This window comes from Rhinatrema bivittatum, chromosome 14 (genome assembly GCF_901001135.1).
Source record: "Rhinatrema bivittatum chromosome 14, aRhiBiv1.1, whole genome shotgun sequence".
NCBI lineage: Eukaryota > Metazoa > Chordata > Amphibia > Gymnophiona > Rhinatrematidae > Rhinatrema > Rhinatrema bivittatum.
This window is the reverse complement of record NC_042628.1, coordinates 76,693,589-76,716,175: the sequence shown is the minus strand read 5'-3', so window position 1 is coordinate 76,716,175 and position 22,587 is coordinate 76,693,589. Positions and strand designations below refer to the sequence as shown.

At 51.3% G+C, this 22,587-nt stretch overlaps 2 protein-coding genes across 2 annotated transcripts in view; one reads left to right on the top strand and one right to left on the bottom strand.

The window, feature by feature from the left end:
• Positions 1–3,000: 3,000 nt before the first annotated feature.
• LOC115076218 (kin of IRRE-like protein 3) lies at positions 3,001–21,208 on the bottom strand (the record flags this gene model as incomplete). Its single annotated transcript, XM_029577442.1, is given in 9 exon segments — positions 3,001–5,395; positions 5,936–6,019; positions 7,820–7,929; positions 8,614–8,730; positions 13,446–13,644; positions 14,026–14,126; positions 14,503–14,629; positions 15,070–15,197; positions 21,060–21,208. Coding segments are annotated over 9 exon segments (1,468 nt in total), but the record flags the coding sequence as incomplete, so codon positions are not given.
• Positions 21,209–22,082: 874 nt separating this feature from the next.
• Positions 22,083–22,587, top strand: part of LOC115075642 (kin of IRRE-like protein 3) — a 9,275-nt gene continuing 8,770 nt past the window's right edge. Inside the window, exon 1 of the mRNA XM_029576216.1 lies at positions 22,083–22,099. Within this exon, the coding sequence (XP_029432076.1) occupies positions 22,083–22,099 (17 nt within the window). The remainder of the gene's footprint in view (positions 22,100–22,587) is intronic.

Sequence of the window (22,587 nt, the reverse complement as noted above, 5' to 3'; positions counted from 1 at the left end):
GTGCCCTGTCACTGCCCAGAGTGCGCGCTTCCTCCCAGCAATGCCCTGACAACTGCCCAGAGTGCGCGCTTCCTCCCAGCAGTACCCTGTCACTGCCCAGCTTGCAAGCTTCCTCCCAGCAGTGCCCTTACACTGCCAGAGTGCGCGCTTCCTCCCAGCAATGCCCTGACACTGCCCAGAGTGCGAGCTTCCTCCCTGCAGTGCCCTGTCACTGCCCAGCGTGCGAGCTTCCTCCCAGCAGTGCCCTGACACTGCCCAGAGTGCGTGCTTCCTCCCAGCATTACCCTGTCACTGCCCAGCGTGCGAGCTTCCTCCCAGCAATGCCCTGTCACTGCCCAGAGTGCAAGCTTCCTCCCAGCAGTACCCTGTCACTGCCCAGCGTGCGAGCTTCCTCCCAGCAATGCCCTGACACTGCCCAGCGTGCGAGCTTCCTCCCAGCAATGCCCTTTCACTGCCCAGAGTGCGAGCTTCCTCCCAGCAGTGCCCTGTCACTGCCCAGAGTGCGCGCTTCCTCCCAGCAGTGCCCTGACACTGCCCAGAGTGCGAGCTTCCTCCCAGCAGTGCCCTGACACGGCCCAGAGTGCGAGCTTCCTCCCTGCAGTGCCCTGACACGGCCCAGAGTGCGAGCTTCCTCCCAGCAGTGCCCTGACACTGCCCAGAGTGCGCGCTTCCTCCCAGCAGTGCCCTGACACTGCCCAGAGTGCGAGCTTCCTCCCTGCAGTGCCCTGTCACTGCCCAGAGTGCGCGCTTCCTCCCAGCAATGCCCTGACACTGCCCAGAGTGCACGCTTCCTCCCAGCAGTACCCTGTCACTGCCCAGCTTGCAAGCTTCCTCCCAGCAGTGCCCTTACACTGCCCAGAGTGCGCGCTTCCTCCCAGCAATGCCCTGACACTGCCCAGAGTGCGAGCTTCCTCCCAGCAGTGCCCTGACACTGCCCAGAGTGCGAACTTCCTCCCAGCAGTGCCCTGTCACTGGCCAGAGTGCGCGCTTCCTCCCTGCAGTGCCCTGTCACTGGCCAGAGTGCGAGCTTCCTCCCAGCAGTGCCCTGTCACTGGCCAGAGTGCGAGCGTCCTCCCAGCAGTGCCCTGTCACTGGCCAGAGTGCGAGCTTCCTCCCAGCAGTGCCCTGTCACTGGCCAGAGTGCGCGCTTCCTCCCAGCAGTGCCCTGTCACTGGCCAGAGTGCGAGCGTCCTCCCAGCAGTGCCCTGTCACTGCCCAGAGTGAGCGCTTCCTCCCAGCAGTGCCCTGACACTGGCCAGAGTGCGAGCTTCCTCCCTGCAGTGCCCTGTCACTGCCCAGAGTGCGAGCTTCCTCCCTGCAGTGCCCTGACACTGGCCAGAGTGCGAGCTTCCTCCCAGCGGTGCCCTGTCACTGGCCAGAGTGCGCGCTTCCTCCCAGCAGTGCCCTGTCACTGGCCAGAGTGCGAGCTTCCTCCTAGCAGTACCCTGTCACTGCCCAGCGTGCGAGCTTCCTCCCAGCAGTGCCCTGTCGCTGCCCAGAGTGCGCGCTTCCTCCCAGCAATGCCCTGACACTGCCCAGAGTGCGAGCTTCCTCCCAGCAGTGCCCTGACACTGCCCAGAGTGCGAGCTTCCTCCCTGCAGTGCCCTGACACTGCCCAGAGTGCGAGCTTCCTCCCAGCAGTGCCCTGACACTGCCCAGAGTGCGCGCTTCCTCCCAGCAATGCCCTGACACTGCCCAGAGTGTGAGCTTCCTCCCTGCAGTGCCCTGTCACTGCCCAGAGTGCGCGCTTCCTCCCAGCATTGCCCTGACACTGCCCAGAGTGCGCGCTTCCTCCCAGCAGTACCCTGTCACTGCCCAGCGTGAAAGCTTCCTCCCTGCAGTGCCCTGTCACTGCCCAGAGTGCGAGCTTCCTCCCAGCAGTGCCCTGACACTGCCCAGAGTGCGAACTTCCTCCCAGCAGTGCCCTGTCACTGGCCAGAGTGCGAGCTTCCTCCCAGCAGTGCCCTGTCACTGGCCAGAGTGCGCGCTTCCTCCCAGCAGTGCCCTGTCACTGGCCAGAGTGCGAGCTTCCTCCCTGCAGTGCCCTGTCACTGCCCAGAATGCGCGCTTCCTCCCAGCAATGCCCTGACACTGCCCAGAGTGCGCGCTTCCTCCCAGCAGTACCCTGTCACTGCCCAGAGTGCGCGCTTCCTCCCTGCAGTGCCCTGTCACTGGCCAGAGTGCGAACTTCCTCCCAGCAGTGCCCTGTCACTGGCCAGAGTGCGAGCTTCCTCCCAGCAGTGCCCTGTCACTGGCCAGAGTGCGCGCTTCCTCCCAGCAGTGCCCTGTCACTGGCCAGAGTGCGCGCTTCCTCCCAGCAGTGCCCTGTCACTGGCCAGAGTGCGAGCGTCCTCCCAGCAGTGCCCTGTCACTGCCCAGAGTAAGCGCTTCCTCCCAGCAGTGCCCTGACACTGGCCAGAGTGCGAGCTTCCTCCCTGTAGTGCCCTGTCACTGCCCAGAGTGCGAGCTTCCTCCCTGCAGTGCCCTGACACTGGCCAGAGTGCGAGCTTCCTCCCAGCAGTGCCCTGTCACTGGCCAGAGTGCGCGCTTCCTCCCAGCAGTGCCCTGTCACTGGCCAGAGTGCGAGCTTCCTCCCAGCAGTGCCCTGTCACTGGCCAGAGTGCGAGCTTCCTCCCAGCAGTGCCCTGACACTGGCCAGAGTGCGAGCTTCCTCCCAGCAGTAGAATCCCCCATACACCAGCACTGGTAATTCAGACTTTATCATTCCCGTCCTGACATGAATTCTGGCCCCTTTACTGCAGATTTCAAACTGCCCAAGGAGGGCCGTGTTCCCCATTTAGAGGATCATGGACTGGCAGTGTTTGCAGCGCCTCCACACCCTCTAACACCTGCATCTTTCAGGAGCTTATGCAGACTTTAAACTGGAAGAAAGCAGAGCCCACAGATCCTGCAGTGCACTGGGCTGTAAGTTCAAAAACCACAAACTGGACTATAGCGCATGCAGGAAGAGCAGAGCAGGACAAAACCAATATCTTTTCAGAGGGTTTTTTTTAATTAAATATAAATATTGCCAGATAAGAATCTGTAAATCAACTTTTTTTTTTCAATCTCTCCTTAGATATAAAATGCTTCTGAAACTAGGAGGAAGGAGGAAAAGGGCAAGCGAGAAGTAAGGGAATATACAAGGAGATTTTGTAACTTTCTTTAAAAAACTGTGGGAGATACTCCAATTACACTTAAGGCATTATAAAAAGGGAACACAGAGCCACAACAGCAAAAATTTATAAAATTAACAATGACAAAATAACAATTACATATAAAAATCTCTCCTTCCAGTGAAATAAAGGAGACAGCTATGCCATTTCGCATTTCCCCGATTCAGGTCCATCCTGACAAGCTGATCTGCTCCTGGTTTTATTTATCGCATCAAGGGATTTGTAGTTCCTGCTGTCCTCGGAGAAAGAGGAACTACAGGTCCATATCGATGCAGTAGGGCAAAAGCAAAAACCAGATGCAGCAAAGCAACTCACTCCACTGCCACCTCCGAGCTGCTATGCTGCATTGGAGGGGGAACAGAAAATCCCTACTTCCAGACACAGGGAGGAAGCAGGGAGCAAACACCCTCTCAAAAAATAAATACAAAAATCAAACTGCATAGAGGCAAAGACCTGGCTTTCTTTAAAGGTCACACAGCAAAACTCTTCCCCTTTAACAACTGCATTTTCTGACTGCCAGAGATGAGATTCCCTTTCTGCTCACAGGCTGCACAGCAGCAGCACCCGGTGGCCAAAAAAGGTCATTGCTGCTGGAATGCCACCTTTAAATGTTTCTCAGTCTTTTTAGTTTTCATCATTACCAGAGGAGGAAAGCCTTTCTGGTTTCGGGACTGGAAGACCTCAGAAGGGAACATCTGTTTGGTAAAGAATTTAACATTTCTGGGAAAACACATTTCCTAATAAGTTAAATAATTTTGGACTTCTTCTGTTTTTTTGGTTTTACTCAAGAAGAAAATAGCTGTGGTTAAAGGGTAAATTAAATAGTGAAACGTTCAGACCTTAAGTAATAGAAAGTGGGAGCCTATTCCTGGTTTCTCCCCCCACTCTTCAGTGAGCTCCTGGCACAGGACAAAGCAGCCAGCTGAAAAACTTTGCCCAAATCACTTTTCTCTCTGCCAGCAATATGCTGGCTCCATCCACTCCGAGGCCCCCCTAACACAAATATAACAGTTCTCCTCACGAGAACACCTTCTTACGTTCAGCCTGTCCCTTCCCATGGAAGTTACCCCTGCTGTAGCAGCTCTCCCCTCGTCACAGGCCCCGGTGGGTCCCTGGCATCCGACCGCGCTTCTCACGAGGAAGGAGGATGGAGAGCGCACAGGACGGTCGGCTGCAAACAAATTCTATGCGAGGAAAATGGTTCTCGATCAAATCGCAGGGGCCCCCTTCTCTCTGTCCTTCCTGTCCATGTTTCCTTCCGGAGGGTTCTTTACAGACGCATAGGCCACCGCCGTCCTCTCTGCAAGCGGCAGAGCCCAGAGCTGGAGGCTGAGAACACCTTGATACTCCATGGAAGAGAGAATGGGAGCGGCGGACTTCATGAGAAGCAAAGTTTCCCAAAAGGATGTTCCAGGCAGGTAGGAAGGTAAGAGGGTCCAAGAAAAGGCAACACATATTGGGCAGGTGAAATGCATAGGACATGTACGGAGCCACAAATCTTGTAGCTTCCAGCCTGAATCCATCATGGCCACCAGTGCACCTACTGTTAGAGCCAAATGTCGATTTGCTTTCTCAGCCAACATGTTCAGACAGGAAGTGACATCATGGACTGAGGAGGAAGCCATTCCAGCAACAAGGGAAGAACGTGTTTAAAGCTCCGAGATGCCCAAAAGTGATTTGTACACAGCTACCTCCAGAGATTCAGTCTGCAGGGGGCCTTCCCAAAAAAAAGGCAAAGGTGAAAGCGATGTGTTTGGGGGGGTGGGTCATACATGCGTCTGCATGCGTTGCTGGGAGGGGCGCCCATAGTCAGACTGCTGGGCAAGCGAGGAGTAGGAGAACCGGGAGCCGCTGGCTTCTTTGCTGGCCTGGTCCTCCTGCTCAAAGCTGTCGACCTTCCCGTAGGCGGCAGGCTTGACGTAGCTAGAGAAAGAGCGGCTGTAGGGCGCAGTCAGGTAAGCGGTGGCACTGTAGACTCCATCCCGCTGGAAGAGCCTCTCCGGGGCCTCATAGTTGGCACGGGACGGCGGACTCAGGGTGTAGCGGTGTGCGTACTCGTACAGCTTGGGTGGGCTGGTGGGCGCTGGTGGGTACAGGGCAGCGTGGGAGAGTGGAGGAGGACCGTACATGGGCCTGGCACCGGATACATATTCCGAGAAGCTTCCAGCCAGATGGGCATCCTCGTGAGCACGAACCTTGTAGTATCCATTGGTTGGGTCCTGGCAGGAAACAGATACAGAATGACTTACTACAATGACAGATGCACAGACATTCCTCAGAGAGAAAAGGAAGGCTAGGAGAGGCCGACTGGTGAAAGCTGGGCTATTTTGGAAGACATTTTATTGATAGCACACACCAGCTTGCCTAGATCATTTCTAGTTGAGAATCAGGAAGGATGGCTCAGATCATAGATTTTTGTACTGTGCTCAGGGGATCCGGATTCAGATCCCCCCAGCCATCGGGCCCGGTCAGTTCGGGGTGCAGCTTGGTGGTGGTATCCTCAGCCTCTGGGGAGGAGGGAAGACAAGCAGTGGGCAAAGACGAGAGAAAAAGAACAATATAAAATGCCAGAGAGGCCTGTGGCCCCCTCATAGACTGATTTACTGAGGCAGGAGCGTCCATGCTCTCAGCGAGTCCGAAAGGTGCCGCCAGCCTCACTGACAAGGCTCCACCACTGCAAGTTTTCAAACAGAGAGGGAGAGGGAAAGAAGGATGAGACAGTGCAAGAGAGTTATTTTGGGGCGGGTGGTGATCCCCACCTTTAATTCCTGGCTGCCCTCATCCTCCTCCAGGATCTCGCTGTGCTCGGTGCGTGATGTCGCCGGCGACTCGCTGTCTGTGGCCTGTAGCAGGAAGGGGAAGGTAGGAGTCAGTTTGCTATTAATGCAGATCAGAGAAGCACATTTTCTCACCACTCCCCGAGCAGGGGACATAAACCCAGTAACACGGGAATGACAGTAGAAAAAGACCAGTCTGCCCAGCAAGCTCCTCATGAGAGTAACTGCCACTCTGTGCAGTGATAAGGGAAATAATATTTACAGTCAAAGCTAAGCACCTCTACCAAACCCATAACAAAATTACTGCTAGCATCATTTTTATGGGGTGATCAGCCGTCTTGATAATTCAGATATTGCTGCTTGAACCTGCTTTGCTTTAGGACTTGGCCGAGGAAGCAGTCCCTGTGCTTTTTCTGTAAAGTCTGCATATCAGTACCCTGGACAGTAAAATTTAGGGCCCAGTATTGGTTGTCATCTGAATCCAATCCCCCCCCCCCCCCCCACCACCATCAAAGCAAAGAGTATGCGGCATTTGTTTCAAATTCGTGAAAGCTAATTGATTAAGGTAGTAATTGCCATGTCTTCTGTTAGGGGAAGGAGCTGCCGCTCCATGCCTGTCTCTGCCCATGCACTCTTTTCCTCATTCCAGCTCTAGCCTTTGGGGATCCACAGGGAAGGAGCTGCCGCTCCATGCCTGTCTCTGCCCATGCACTCTTTTCCTCATTCCAGCTCTAGCCTTTGGGGATCCACAGGGAAGGAGCTGCCGCTCCATGCCTGTCTCTGCCCATGCACTCTTTTCCTCATTCCAGCTCTAGCCTTTGGGGATCCACAGGGAAGGAGCTGCTGCTCCATGCCTGACTCTGCCCATGCACTCTTTTCCTCATTCCAGCTCTAGCCTTTGGGGATCCACAGGGAAGGAGCTGCCGCTCCATGCCTGTCTCTGCCCATGCACTCTTTTCCTCATTCCAGCTCTAGCCTTTGGGGATCCACAGGGAAGGAGCTGCTGCTCCATGCCTGACTCTGCCCATGCACTCTTTTCCTCATTCCAGCTCTAGCCTTTGGGGATCCACAGGGAAGGAGCTGCTGCTCCATGTCTGTCTCTGCCCATGCACTCTTTTCCTCATTCCAGCTCTAGCCTTTGGGGATCCACAGGGAAGGAGCTGCTGCTCCATGTCTGTCTCTGCCCATGCACTCTTTTCCTCATTCCAGCTCTAGCCTTTGGAGATCCACAGGGTAGGGTACATCACATGCCTTTTTGAATTCCACAAGAGCATTTGAGGCATCCACCATCCTCTCCATGAAGAAATATTTCCTGACACTGGTTCTGAATCATCCCCTCTGGAGTTTTATTCGTGACCCCTAGTTCTACTATTTGCTTTTCTCTGGAATAGGTTCAAGGATAAAGGGAGAAGATCAGGAAGCAAATAGAGTGAATGCATGGGGAAACCTCCAAGAGGTGCTGGGGCAAAAACTGTATCTGGATTCAAGGCCTGGGACGTGCACAGAGGATCCTCAGCAGTGGGGGAGTGAGGGGTAAAGCCTGGGGCGGGCACAGAGGATCCTCAGCAGTGGGGGAGTGAGGGGTAAAGCCTGGGATAAGCACAGAGGATCCTTAGCTGTGGGGGAGTGAGGGGTAAAGCCTGGGACAGGCACAGAGGACCCTCAGCAGTAGGGATAAAAGTGTAAGTCAGAGATGCAGTGTTGGTTTTGGGGGACATTATCTGCTGTTAGATTCTGTATTCCCTTGGCTGACCTGATCCCAGTTGAATATCTCACTCTGCTGCACCCCAGCTAGGCTCACTCTGTCCTGCATTGCCTGGGTCACCTTGCTCCAGTCCCCTGAGAGAGGATGCTGAGTGGCCATACCATGGGCTCCTTCATGTCCTCTTCTGCATCACTTGGCCGGCTTGGGCTGTGCTCACATGACGTTATCTGGACATGGATGTCTGCTTTTGAGATCCTGCTTCCATGTTTTGCTGTAGTGAGAGAAGGGAGGATGGGGTGAGCAGGAGTACACGCATGACTTGTTCACATGATTGTGTGCTTTCAGTATTCATCACAAGGAAATGATGTGCATGCATGTGCATGTATGTATTGCTCTGCATTACATGTGCTCATGTACATATGATGTATATTTGCATGCATGTGCATGTATGTATTGCTCTGCTTGGGGTATGCATTACATGTGCTCATGTACATATGATGTGTATTTGCATGCATGTACATGTATGTATTGCTCTGCATTACATGTGCTCATGTACATATGATGTATATTTGCATGCATGTACATGTATGTATTGCTCTGCTTGGGGTATGCATTACATGTGCTCATGTACATATGATGTATATTTGCATGCATGTACATGTATGTATTGCTCTGCTTGGGGTATGCATTACATGTGCTCATGTACATATGATGTGTATTTGCATGCATGTGCACGGAGAGTTTATGTTCACGGCTATGTTTGCACTGACATGAATATGTTTCTGTTTATTCAGTTCATGATTAATTGCAAATCTTAAATCAATAAATCAGGACAATATACGATAATAAAAGATGCGAGCCTGTGTGTGTTGCATTACTGCTGGGTGGGTACGTGAAGCATGCATGCGTGCGTATTGCTGTACACGCGTGTGCATCATGGAGACTCACGACTGACCTTTCCCAAGGTGGCGGCGACGGCAACGGCAGCACAGCGAGGCGATGATGATGAGGAAGAGGAAGATGGCAACCCCCGAGGCCACAGAGGCTGCAATGACCATGAGGGGCAAGATGGCTGCAGGAGAGAGAAGGGAGCGGGCTGTAAGCAGGAGCTCCCACCAGCTGGGGGTGAGGGGGGAAGGAAACTCGGAGCAAGGAGAAGCGAGAGACAAACAGCCAAAGTGTGAGAGAGAAACAGTGAGAGCGAGAGGGAAGGAAGGGTGAGAGGCAGCTGGAGCTCAGAGCTGTGGCTGAGGTAGAGATAGGGTCAGAGGTCAGTGCTAGGGTCAGGATGGAATTTGTATTGGGGTTGTGGTTACAGTTAGGGTTAGGAGGGATTAAGAAAGTAAGAGTGAGAGAGAGCAGCAGAGAAAGAGGCCTGGCTTCCCTGAAATCAGTCCGAGAGGAGGAAAACGCCCCGTGCGCCTCCTCCTTCCATCTCTCGCTTTCCTGCCCTGCCAGCTCTCCTCCCGTCTCTGGCGGTCTCGGCTCCAGTCTGGCTTTCCCCCCTCCTCCTGTCACCCTGTCCATCGCTTTCTATTCCTTCTCCCGTAGCTGATTTCAGCCCATTCTTTCTCGCTTTTCCTCGTAGGGGCAGGGGACATAAACCCCAGAAACCTTTGCTTGGCTGCTTGCGAGGAGATCTGCAGATTCTCCCCCACTGACAAACTGCAGAAACACTTCTCCCTCGTTTGATGCTCTTGGAAAAATGTGTTTGCAAGTTTGGGGAGTTTGAAGAAAGAGACTTTTCCTGGACGCTTGGACCATGCACCAGATGGACGGCGAGCTGCATGGGCCTGGACGCTTGGACCTTGCACCAGATGGACGGCGAGCTGCATGGGCCTGGACGCTTGGACCATGCACCAGATGGACGGCGAGCTGCATGGGCCTGGACGCTTGGACCATGCACCAGATGGACGGCGAGCTGCATGGGCCTGGACGCTTGGACCTTGCACCAGATGGACGGCGAGCTGCATGGGCCTGGACGCTTGGACCTTGCACCAGATGGACGGCGAGCTGCATGGGCCTGGACGCTTGGACCTTGCACCAGATGGACGGCGAGCTGCATGGGCCTGGACGCTTGGACCATGCACCAGATGGACGGCGAGCTGCATGGGCCTGGACGCTTGGACCTTGCACCAGATGGACGGCGAGCTGCATGGGCCTGGACGCTTGGACCTTGCACCAGATGGACGGCGAGCTGCATGGGCCTGGACGCTTGGACCTTGCACCAGATGGACGGCGAGCTGCATGGGCCTGGACGCTTGGACCATGCACCAGATGGACGGCGAGCTGCATGGGCCTGGACGCTTGGACCTTGCACCAGATGGACGGCGAGCTGCATGGGCCTGGACGCTTGGACCATGCACCAGATGGACGGCGAGCTGCATGGGCCTGGACGCTTGGACCTTGCACCAGATGGACGGCGAGCTGCATGGGCCTGGACGCTTGGACCTTGCACCAGATGGACGGCGAGCTGCATGGGCCTGGACGCTTGGACCATGCACCAGATGGACGGCGAGCTGCATGGGCCTGGACGCTTGGACCTTGCACCAGATGGACGGCGAGCTGCATGGGCCTGGACGCTTGGACCATGCACCAGATGGACGGCGAGCTGCATGGGCCTGGACGCTTGGACCTTGCACCAGATGGACGGCGAGCTGCATGGGCCTGGACGCTTGGACCTTGCACCAGATGGACGGCGAGCTGCATGGGCCTGGACGCTTGGACCATGCACCAGATGGACGGCGAGCTGCATGGGCCTGGACGCTTGGACCTTGCACCAGATGGACGGCGAGCTGCATGGGCCTGGACGCTTGGACCTTGCACCAGATGGACGGCGAGCTGCATGGGCCTGGACGCTTGGACCATGCACCAGATGGACGGCGAGCTGCATGGGCCCTATCCCGATGAGCTGGGACTCGCCCTTGCTATTCACATTCCTTCTTTTGTGGGAAGGATATGGGATAGGATTTGGGGGCAGGGAAGGGGGTAAGAGGGGCTGGGAGTTACTTAGAACATAAGAACATAGGAAATTGCCATACTGGGTCAGACCAAGGGTCCATGAAGCCCAGCATCCTGTTTCCAACAGTGGCCAATCCAAGTCACAAGTACCTGGCAAGTTACCAAACATTAGGTAAACCACAAGCTATTGCTTATTAATTACCATAATAGCAGTTCATGGATTTTTCCTCTAGGAACTTGTCCAAACCTTTTTAAAACTGAACTAAGCTAACTGCCTAAACCACATCCTCTAGCAATGAATTCCAGAGTTTAGTTGTGCGTTGAGTGAAAATTTTCTCCGATTTGTTTTAAATGTGCCCCATGCTAACTTCATGGAGTGCCCCCTAGTCCTTCTATTCTCTGAAAGAGTAAATAACCGATTCACTTTTAACCGTTCACGTCTTCTCATGATTTTGCAGACCTCTGTTATATTCTCTCTCAGCCGTCTCTTCTCCAAGCTGAACCGCCCTAACCTCTTCAGCCTTTCCTCATAGGGGAGCCGTTCCATCCCCTTTATCATTTTGCTCACCATTCTCTGTACCTTCTCCAGTGAATCTATACCTTTTTTGAGAGGCGGGGGATCATAATTGAACACAATACTTCAGATGTAGTCTCAGCATGGACTGAGTCTAACAGCAAGAAGCAGAAGACGGTCTCGTAATGCAGGAAGCAACGGTGAAAAGATGAGACCAATTGTATGTAGTGAAGGGAAAGGTTTATTAACAGATAATTTCAAACGCGAGTACCCTTGCCCAGAACACAGAATCTAATAGTCTTCAAACAAATGATTCCTAATAACTGAATGTTACCTTCTACTCTTCTCTTATGTTCAATCAGTCTCTTATTTAGAGGTCAATACACCGCATTTCACAAGGACATTTGTCTGCCTAAGTCACGCCTGCCGCCTTACACTTTGTAAAATTCCTACATTTAAAAATGTCTTTATGTTTACTGATTACGTCAGTCTTAAGGTTAACTTTGCAGACAGAACGATGACCACAAGGACGATGACCCGGTGGCCGAATGTCTCTAAACCCTATTCGTGGTAAGGCTGAGGAGACAATCAGGTCCTTCACATATTTTTCTCCTGCTTATTTGCGACCATTGAGTGTTTATTTGCAAAACAAGCGAGAGTCTGTAATACATGGCGATGCTTTTTTAAAATGTTAACTATATCTGCAGACATAGTGTTAATGTTACCAATCAGTTTTCTCTTTTCTGCTTTTGGTAGATCACATCTATTCTGTTTAGCTGCCCACTTAAAGCCATCATCCACATATTTTTCTGGATAAGTTTTTACTAGGAAACTTTTTTTTTTCCCATTTCTTTCGCCCCCTTTTCAAACGTGCTGCCTGTGGTAGTGTTAGGATTCGTGGACCCTTGGCCCGAGGTCAGGGCTGATACAGGTCCTCACCGTCGGGCCAGCTGCAGCAGGAGATAGCAGTAGTGGTGGTGGTAGAGGAAGGGAGCGACCTGCGTCACAGCCACGTGGTCGCAGGAGCTTGCAGAGAGAGAGAGAGAGTGCTGTGAGGAGCGGGGTAAGAGACACAGCTCGGAGGGGAACCCATCGTATTCGGGCAGAACTAGAGATCCAGGAGCCTCCAACAGAGTAAATGTGGGCAGTTAGAAACCCAAATACCTCATCCTCTCCTCCCATGCAGGTTATCCCTTAGGCACGAGGGCTCCTCGGTGTTCATCCCCCGCTCTGCTGAATTCCAGTGCCGCTCTTGTCCTCACCACCTCTTCCAGGAGGGCAATTCCACGCATCTTCCACCCTTGCCGTGAAGAAAAGCGTCTCGATCTCCCTGAATCTATCCCAGCAGCAACAGCGACTACCAAACGCTCTTCCCGTCAAGGCGCTCTTCAGAACAACGATCGAGTCTCTTTCCTCCTTCCCGTTTAGTGAAAGGAGCTAAGCCTTGGTCCATCTTCTTCCCTGGACACAGGAGGGCCATCTCCTTTACTGGAAAAAGATCCATGCCCTCTTCCAGGGGAGTAAATTCTGCGTCTCCCAGAGCTGTGGCCTAAGCTGGACAGTGGCAGGGGCTTAACCTCCCTCCAGCTTCCCTCAAACTCTTCCGTTCCAAAATGAGCACCAGCTTTTATTGTATCTGCGCACATCTGCCCCAGAGGTTCTCCTCACCCCTGAATCATCTCTGCAATAAAGTCACATCACTCAATCCCTAAAGCTAAGGCCAAGTAACCCCCTGAGAATCTCTCCAAGAGCCTCCTATTTCAGGATCCCTGGTAACCCTTCTTCTCAAGCCACTACACTGGCTGCTCTTACTCCCCTGCAAGCGCCTTCGCTCTGCAGATCCTCACTACCTCTCCCTCTCTCTCTGCAGCCCTCCTCACGATCACCGCTCCTCGGGTAATCTATTTCTATCTAAGCCCTTCTCCACCGCCAACTCTGAGCTCTGCACTTTCCTCCTGGCTGTGCCGTACACCTGCAACAGACTTGGTGCATCCGGCTCCCTCTCTGGACAGGGCCGTCCCATATAAATCTCACCTTTTGAGGCTGCTTTTAAACTTTAAAAACACCGGCTCTTCCAGTTCTTGATTTTTACCATATTCACTATAATAAATACATTTCCTAGACGTGCCTTGACTAGAATGTAAGCTCCATGGAGCAGGGACATAGCTCTAGCACTGCAAAAAAGATAAGTAATAGGAGGAGAGGGGATAGGGGAAGGAAAGAGGACAGGACGTATGGGGAGAACAAACAGATCATGAAAAAAAGGCAGGTACACAAGAGAAAGAAGTGAGAGATGGCAGAGGGACGCTCACCTTGCTTTTTGAGACTGATGGTGGCAGAGTGGGCGCCAAAGCGGTTCCAGGCTGTGCAGTTGTATTGGACGTGGAAGTCCGCCTCCAGCGTCTCCTCAATAACCAGGGTGGATATCATCCCCTTTTCCGTCACCACTGTGTCCATGGTGAAGCGGCCCAGAGAGCCGCTCTCCAGCATGCTCTCTCCGCAGGCCCAGACCTGAAGGACGGGGAAGCAGAGACAGAGAGAGACTGAAGGAGAACGAAGAGGTGTAGGGCATGGCGGAAACAGATACTGAAAGGCTGTGAGAGAGAGGAGAGAGGGAGAAAAGAGGCAGATAATAGAGAGAGAGAGAGAGGGAGAAAAGAGGCAGATAATAGATAAAGACAAAGACAGAGAGAGAAAGAGAGAGAGAGATAGAGAGAGAGAGATTGAAGGAGAACGAAGAGGTATAGGGCATGGCGCAAACAGATACTGAAAGGCTGTGAAAGAGAGAAGGAGAGAGGGAGAGAGGGAGAAAAGAGGCAGATAATATATATATATATATAGAGAGAGAGAGAGAGGTTTTTCTTCACTCTGACTCCTTCACGTGGCACTTACGATGCGGTCTGGCAGAGGCGTGCTTCCCACGAGACACTGCACACGCACCTTGGATCCCACTGCTGTTGGGAGGACCGACTCTATGCTGAGGATGGGTGGGCCTGCAGGAAGGAAAGAGAAGATACCAAGGCGGGTATTGATGAGAAGAAAGACGGCAGCTTCTAAGGCGACTTCTTCCAAAGAGTGCGATGGCTTCCAGCCACCAAGAGAAGGTTTACAGTTACTCCATCTAGTGGTCAGTGCAGGTACTGAAAGGACTCCACTTTCTGCTGCTCTCCTGTGACTTCCCTCCAGTCCCCTCTCCAGACTTTCAGCTCTCTGCTAATGTGCAATCATGATAATAACCACCCTCGGTCACTTCCATCACCATGGACCCCAGTGACAGCTTAAAAGTACTTTCTGTGCCTAAATGTAATCTGCCTTGAGGCACCAATGAAAAGGTGTGAGCTAAGTCCAGAGCTAACAGAGAATGCTCACCGTTCACCGTCAGGGGCACCTCCTTCTCTGCCACGCCGATTCGTGGCACAATGGCCTTGCAGACATAGCTCCCAGCATCCTCTTGGCTCACGGACTTCAGCTGCAGCGTGTTCCCGTTGCTCAGGACCTGTGGGGCGTGAGGAAAGCAGGCGGGCTGAGTACAGCAGCATCTCCCACCTGACGTGGCTCGTGCCCGTGGCCGCAGTGCCCGTGGCACACAAGTGCCACACTGCCCAAGGCCACGACACAGAGAAGTCGCTGAAAACAAGATCTCTCAGAATGTAGCTCTTCAGGAAGCCCTGGAAACGTATTCTTTAGTTCCAGGGCTGCTATGAAGCAGCCATTGCTGGTGAATGGGGTAACCTCACATCCTAGGGACAAAGCACCCACTTTAAAGCTCTGGAATAAGCGTAGGATGGTTTTAATTCTCACTAGTGCATATCCTAAAGACTGTTCCTCTTCCTTAAAAATATGAGCTTTTCTGATATTATAAGTCCAGTCAGAAGTTCCTCTCGCTCCTTAATGTACTGAGTTTTGGCCACGTGTCTGTGTGCCACGGTCACTCACCACGCTGGAGCCTTTCTTGGTCCAGGCCAAGGTGAGTGGCGGGTTCCCTGTCCAGCTGCAGGTGAAGGCTGCGTCGGAGCCAGCATCCACGTTCACGGGCTTCGGTTCAGACATCAGGCGGGGACCAACTGTAGGGGAGGAAAGGGATAAAATGTGTCAGAGGAGGTAGAGAGCTGCTGCGAGCCGCGATCCCTACCAAGGAGCCGATTATAGTCTGGCACACCTACATCGGGGGCAGGCCGACCCAGCTCTGGCATGCACCCATGCTTCCAGTAGGAGATACCCTGATGGGAGAGCTGAAGAGCGACCTCAAGGAAGGAGACAGCGGCACCCCAGGAAGCTCAGTATGAAAACAGCAGAAAGAGACTTCCAGAGGGAAGAGAAGACAGCCACCTGATACACCCAAAAAGGCACAAGGAGGTGATACTGCTTCTGTACAGATGGTGCTGAGACCTCACGTAGAATATTGTGCCTAGGTCTGGAGGCCAGAGAAAGACCACAGTGGTGCAGGGCTTACACTAAAAGCCCTAGGACCTAAATACGTATCCCCTAGAGCAGTGGCAAGAGAGGAGGGATATGACTGATAGATTGGTAGAAAGGGATCCCTTATTCCATCTATAGAGTAAGTTCTCCTTGTAATTGCAAGCTCTGGTACAGAGAATGTACCAGTAAGGTGAATGCAATTAGTGGTTTCAGCCAGTAGAAGGCGGTACAGAGGCACAGGTCAGGTTTCAGTCTATGTCGGAGGAAGGATGGAGGTTAGGAGTTGTATTGTAGAAAGCAGAGAGAAAGGAGATGACCTTGGGATAAGATCCAGTGGGGAAGGAGAGTCTTCAAACTGGAGTGAAGGACGCTAGTCCTACACCAGCATAGTTCCCAATCTGAAGTAAATAAAAAAGAAAGTGAATTGAGAGGTAAGGATGAAGGAGAAGCCACAAAAAGCAAAGTCTAGCATCCAAAGTCTACTGCAGTGGAGGGTTGTGCCTGTGTCTGCCAACAGTTCATGTGATGAGGGCATACCCTACCCACTGGTGTTCATCCTGCCCTATCTTTAATGGAGCAGAGAATAACTCCTGGATGCTTTGCTTTAAACAGAACATCAGATTTGCCATGCTGGGTCAGACCAAAAGTCCGACAAGCCCAGTACCCTGTTTCCAACAGTGGCCAATCCAGCTCACCAGTACCTGGCAGGATCCCAAGCAATGGATTTCCCCAAGGCCTCCTTAATAATGGCTTATGGACTTTTCTTCCGGGAACTTTTCCAAATCTTTTTTAAACCCAGCTACAATAACAGCTTTCACTATATCCTCCAGCAACAAATTCCAGAATTTAATTATGCATTGAGTAAAAAAAAAATTTTTTTTTCTTCTATTTATTTTAAATGTATTACCTAGTAATGTCATTATGTCCCTCCTAGTCTGTGTACTTTTTGAAAGAGTAAACAACTGATTACCATTTATCCATTCCACTCCACTGATTATTTTATAGACCTCTATCATATCCCCCCTCAGCCGTCTCTTCTCCTATCTGAAGAGTCCTAACCTCTTTAGCCTTTCCTCATAGGGGACTCGTTCCTTCCCCTTTATCATCTTGGTCACCGTTCTCTGTACCTTTTCTAATTCTGCTATATCCTTTTTGAGATGTGGTGACCAGAACTGCACACAGTACTCAAGATGAGGTCGCGACAGAGAGCCATTACGACAGTCTCTGTTTTATTCCCCATTCCTTTCCTAATAATCCCTTCCATTCTATTTGCTGTCTTGGCCGCAGCCGCACACTGAGCAGAAGATTTCAATGATGACTCCTAGATCTTTTCCATGAGTGGAGACTCCTAATGTGGAACCTTGCATGCTGGAGCCGTAATTTGGGTTACTCTTCTCTAAGTGCATCTCTTTGCACTTGTTCAATATTTTTTCAGTAAAGACTGTTTGGAAAGCAAACCTCCAGTGTGCCTCATGTTATTTTGGAGCACACTATACCTTTTTGTTGTCCCCCTGTTCTATGTGCAGACTCCCCCATTCTCCCCCAGCACCTCCTCTAAGGATGCTGTGAGGGCTGCCTGCATCCCCGCGGGTGGGTCCTGGGGCCGCACCATATTAAGTTAGGGTTTGAAGAAGGAGGATTGGTGCACAGCTTTATTTGTTGTTTGTTCACCTGTTTTCTCATTTCTGGCCCCACGGCTAGAGAAAGAGGAATACTCAGCTCTCCCTGCCTGAAGGGGCTCCTCGCTCAGATTTTTCTACGTGGAGAATATTATAGCTGTTTGTGGGCCCCTTATTCTGGCTTTGGTTTAAGGGACAACAGGATAACCACCACACAGGAGGGAGAGCAGTGCCTTGCCAGAAGAGAACTTGTTTCGTGGTTGTGTTCTTTGTGCTGCTGATAGCTAACTGTGTCCTTCCTTCCTTCCTTCCTGTCCATGGGTTGCTGATATAGGCAACTTTCAGTCCAAATGATCCAATGTAACATCATAGAAGAGAGATGTAGTACCAAAAGGTTCAGCTGCAGCCCCCATCAGAGTTTCTATCTCAGCAGCAGAAAACATTATGTGACTTTGAGTCTCTGAGAAAAGCTGTGACCTTGGGTATTTTGTGTGTATTTTGGAACAGCTGTGAAGTAAGAACATAAGAACATAAGAAATTGCCATACTGGGTCAGACCAAGGGTCCATCAAGCCCAGCATCCTGTTTCCAACAGTGGCCAATCCAGGCCATAAGAACCTGGCAAGTACCCAAAAACTAAGTCTATTCCATGTTATGTTGCTAGTAATAGCAGTGGCTATTTTCTAAGTCAACTTAATTAATAGCAGGTAATGGACTTATCCAAACCTTTTTTAAACCCAACAATGCTAACTGCACTAACCACATCCTCTGGCAACAAATTCCAGAGTTTAATTGTGCGTTGAGTGAAAAAGAACTTTCTCCGATTCGTTTTAAATGTGCCCCATGCTAACTTCATGGAGTGCCCCCTAGTCTTTCTACTATCCGAAAGAGTAAATAACCGATTCACATCTACCCGTTCTAGACCTCTCATGATTTTAAACACCTCTATCATATCCCCCCTCAGCCGTCTCTTCTCCAAGCTGAAAAGTCCTAACCTCTTTAGTCTTTCCTCATAGGGGAACTGTTCCAATCCCCTTATCATTTTGGTCACCCTTCTCTGTACCTTCTCCATCGCAATTATATCTTTTTTGAGATGCGGCGACCAGAATTGTACACAGTACTCAAGGTGCGGTCTCACCATGGAGCGATACAGAGGCATTATGACATTTTCTGTTTTATTCACCATTCCCTTTCTAATAATTCCCAACATTCTGTTTGCTTTTTTGACTGCCGCAGCACACTGAACCGACGATTTCAATGTGTTATCCACTATGACACCTAGATCTCTTTCTTGGGTGGTAGCTCCTAATATGGAACCTAACATCGTATAACTACAGCAAGGGTTATTTTTCCCTATTTGCATCACCTTGCACTTATCCACATTAAATTTCATCTGTCATTTGGATGCCCAATTTTCCAGTCTCACAAGGTCTTCCTGCAATTTATCACAATCTGCTTGTGATTTAACTACTCTGAACAATTTTGTAACATCTGCAAATTTGATTACCTCATGCGTCGTATTTGTTTCAAGATCATTTATAAATATATTGAAAAGTATGGGTCCCAGTACAGATCCCTGAGGATCTGTACTGGGACCCACTCCCTTCCACTGAGAAAATTATCCATTTAATCCTACACTCTGTTTCCTGTCTTTTAGCCAGTTTGTAATCCACGAAAGGACATCGCCACCTATCCCATGACTTTTTACTTTTCCTAGAAGCCTCTCATGAGGAACTTTGTCAAACGCCTTCTGAAAATCCAAGTATACTATATCTACCGGTTCACCTTTATCCACATGTTTATTAACTCCTTCAAAAAAGTGAAGCAGATTTGTGAGGCAAGACTTGCCCTGGGTAAAGCCATGCTGACTTTGTTCCATTAAACCATGTCTTTCTATATGTTCTGTGATTTTGATGTTCAGAACACTTTCTACTATTTTTCCTGGCACTGAAGTCAATCTAACCGGTCTGTAGTTTCCCGGATCGCCCCTGGAGCCCTTTTTAAATATTGGGGTTACATTTGCTATCCTCCAGTCTTCAGGTACAATGGATGATTTTAATGATAAGTTACAAATTTTTACTAATAGGTCTGAAATTTCATTTTTTAGTTCCTTCAGAACTCTGGGGTGTATACCATCCGGTCCAGGTGATTTACTACTCTTCAGTTTATCAATCAGGTCTACCACATCTTCTAGGTTCATCGTGATTTGATTGAGTCCATCTGAATCATTACCCGTGAAAACCTTCTCTATTATGGGTACCTCCCCAACATCCTCTTCAGTAAACACCGAAGCAAAGAAATCGTTTAATCTTTCCACGATGATATTATCTTCCCTATGACTGCCTCGCAGGCTTCCTGCTTCGGATATATTTTTAAAAGGTTTTATTATGAGTTTTTGCCTCTACGGCCAGTTTATTTTCAAATTCTCTCTTCGCCTGTCTTATCAATGTTTTACATTTAACTTGCCAACGTTTATGCTTTTTACTATTTTCTTCAGATGGATCCTTCTTCCAATTTTGAAGGAAGTTTTTTGTGATAAAATAGCCTCTTTCACCTCCCCTTTTCAATCATACCAGCCATCGTTTGACCTTCCTTCCACCTTTGTTACATCTGGACTGCGATTCTAAGATGATATTTTTAAACAGTGTCCATGTGCCTGTTGTACACTCTTAACTTTTATAGCTGCACCTTTCAGGGTTTTTGTTTTTTTTAAGTTTCTCATTTTATCAAAGTCTCCCTTTTGAACATTTAGTGCTAGAGCTGCAGATTTAGTTATTGTCCCCCTTCCAGGCATTGATTCAAATTTAAACATGTTACGGTCAATATGTCCTTGTGGCCCCACCACCTTTACCTCTCTCAGCAAATCCTACGTAGCACCAAGAATTAGTTGTGGTCCCAGGGGGGTGGACCAGAGCTCTGTAGAGAGAGCTATGTTACCTGTGAGGAATGGGGGAAGCTGTGGTACCTTCCCAGGTACCGTGGGCTCCCTATTAACTATGGTTAAACCCTCCCTGTTGAGCCGGAGAGTTTTCTGCGGGTACAGCGCCTCCTGTGCTTCCATTCCTGTATCTGAATTAGGCTGTGCTTAGGTATTGTAGGAGCTGGATGGGCCTCTCTTCTGAATTTACCCAAGTGAGGGGATACTGCATCTCTTAATACCTTGCTTGTTCCCTGCAAACTGTAAGTCAGGCAGCTCTGGTTTTGTTGCTCAAGTGTCTAATGTGCTTAATGTCCCTGAAACAGCAGAGCAGCAAAGGAAGTGTGGGTACCACAGAGAGAGGGGTAATTCCCCTGCAGCCTCAGCCTTCCCCCAGTTAGGAAAATCCCCTGGGGCTCGTGAGGACTTAGCCCTGGGAGTGTGACCCCCGCACGTCTCGGGTAAAACCCCCAGCACAGTGGCCCCTCCCCCATATAACTTGGAGGGGAGGGAGGGGGGTTCGGGGGCTGACTGGACCGGGTGGTTACAGACCTTCGGCAGAGGAGAGAACGCTCTGACGTTTCCCACGGGCCATGCGGGTTAGAAGACTTTTTAAATAAATGAGAGGGCAGGCTGAGAAGCAGCGTCGGGGAGTGGGGTGAATGGAACAACTTCCCAGGGAAGGCAGTGGAGACAGAAGCAGAAAGCCGGGGGATAAGCCCAGCAGATCCCTAGAGGCAGGGAAGAGAAAAGCAAGCTGGCGATGAGCTGCAGGAAGAAAGCTGGGCCTCAAGCTCCTTATCTGCTGCCAGACTCTGCGCTTCTCTGAATGTGAGGGGGAGGGGACGAGGTCCTCCTCGTACAACGATGGAAAGTGGAAGAGAAGTGAGGAGCGGCTGTTTTGCTTCTGGGAAGCCGCACGTCCTGGAAACATCACATGGAAGCAGAGAGGCGCCCCTGGCCTGTACTCACAGTGGACATCCACCAAGGTGCTGATGTTGGTGCTCCCCACGGCGTTGGAGACCTCGCAGGACACCGGCTCGGTGAAGTACGAGTAGTCAACGGTGGCTTCGTAGCGCTCGCCATTTGCCTCCAGGATGGGGACGCCTCCTTTTGCCCACCTGCATGGAAGGGGGAGAGCGTGAGGAATATGGACCCCTGTGGCTGAGGCCACCGTGACCCTCACCGCCTCCTCCCCCCGCCACACCGTGCAGTGCAGGCAGGAGGAGGGAGCGCTGAGTCCAGAATCCACCCTGGATGGGCTGAACAAGTCTTTGCTTTTGCCCTCACACATCTACAGCAAAGACTCCAAATACAAATAGGTAGGACGGGCTCATCCGGTGAGGGAAGAGTGCACGATTCCTATCACACAGGAGTTTGAGCCATTACAGCTTTCACCCCAATGTTCTCCCCCATGTCTGAAGAGATACAAAGCTCTTAGCTGGAAGGGAGAGATGGAGAGGAACCTAGGGTAATGGGAGAGGGGAGAGATGGAGAAGGACCTAGGGTAATGGGAGAGGGGAGAGATGGAGAAGGACCTAGGGTAATGGGAGAGGGGAGAGATGGAGAAGGACCTAGGGTGATGGGAGAGGGGAGAGATGGAGAAGGACCTAGGGTAATGGGAGAGGGGAGAGATGGAGAGGAACCTAGGGTAATGGGAGAGGGGAGAGATGGAGAGGAACCTAGGGTAATGGGAGAGGGGAGAGATGGAGAAGGACCTAGGGTGATGGGAGAGGGGAGAGATGGAGAAGGACCTAGGGTAATGGGAGAGGGGAGAGATGGAGAAGGACCTAGGGTAATGGGAGAGGGGAGAGATGGAGAAGGACCTAGGGTAATGGGAGAGGGGAGAGATGGAGAAGGACCTAGTGTAATGGGAGAGGGGAGAGATGGAGAAGGACCTAGGGTAATGGGAGAGGGGAGAGATGGAGAAGGAACTTAGGCTAATGGGAGAGGGGAGAGATGGAGAAGGACCTAGGGTAATGGGAGAGGGGAGAGATGGAGAAGGACCTAAGGTAATGGGAGAGGGGAGAGATGGAGAAGGACCTGGGGTAATGGGAGAGGGGAGAGATGGAGAAGGACCTGGGGTAATGGGAGAGATGGAGAAGGACCTAAGGGACAATAGGGGAGAGGCTGAGAGGAATTGAAGGGCAAGAGAAGATGGAGAGGAGCCTGATGGCAGCAGGAAAAATGGAGTGGTTACTATGGTTACGTGAGGAAGAGGTGAAAAGGAACCTGGGGGGGTGGGACAGGAAGGCAGCGAAGGACCTAAGGGGCAGGAGAGGAGAGAGGGACAAGAATCCAAGGGCAGGGAAAGATGAAGAGGAGCTGGGGGAAGGAGAGAGAGAGAGAGAGAGAGGTGGAGGAAGGAGAGAGAGAGAGAGAGAGGTGGGGGAAGGAGAGAGAGAGAGAGACAGGTGGGGGAGGAGAGAGAGAGAGAGAGAGAGGTGGGGGAAGGAGAGAGAGAGAGAGAGAGAGGTGGGGGAAGGAGAGAGAGAGAGAG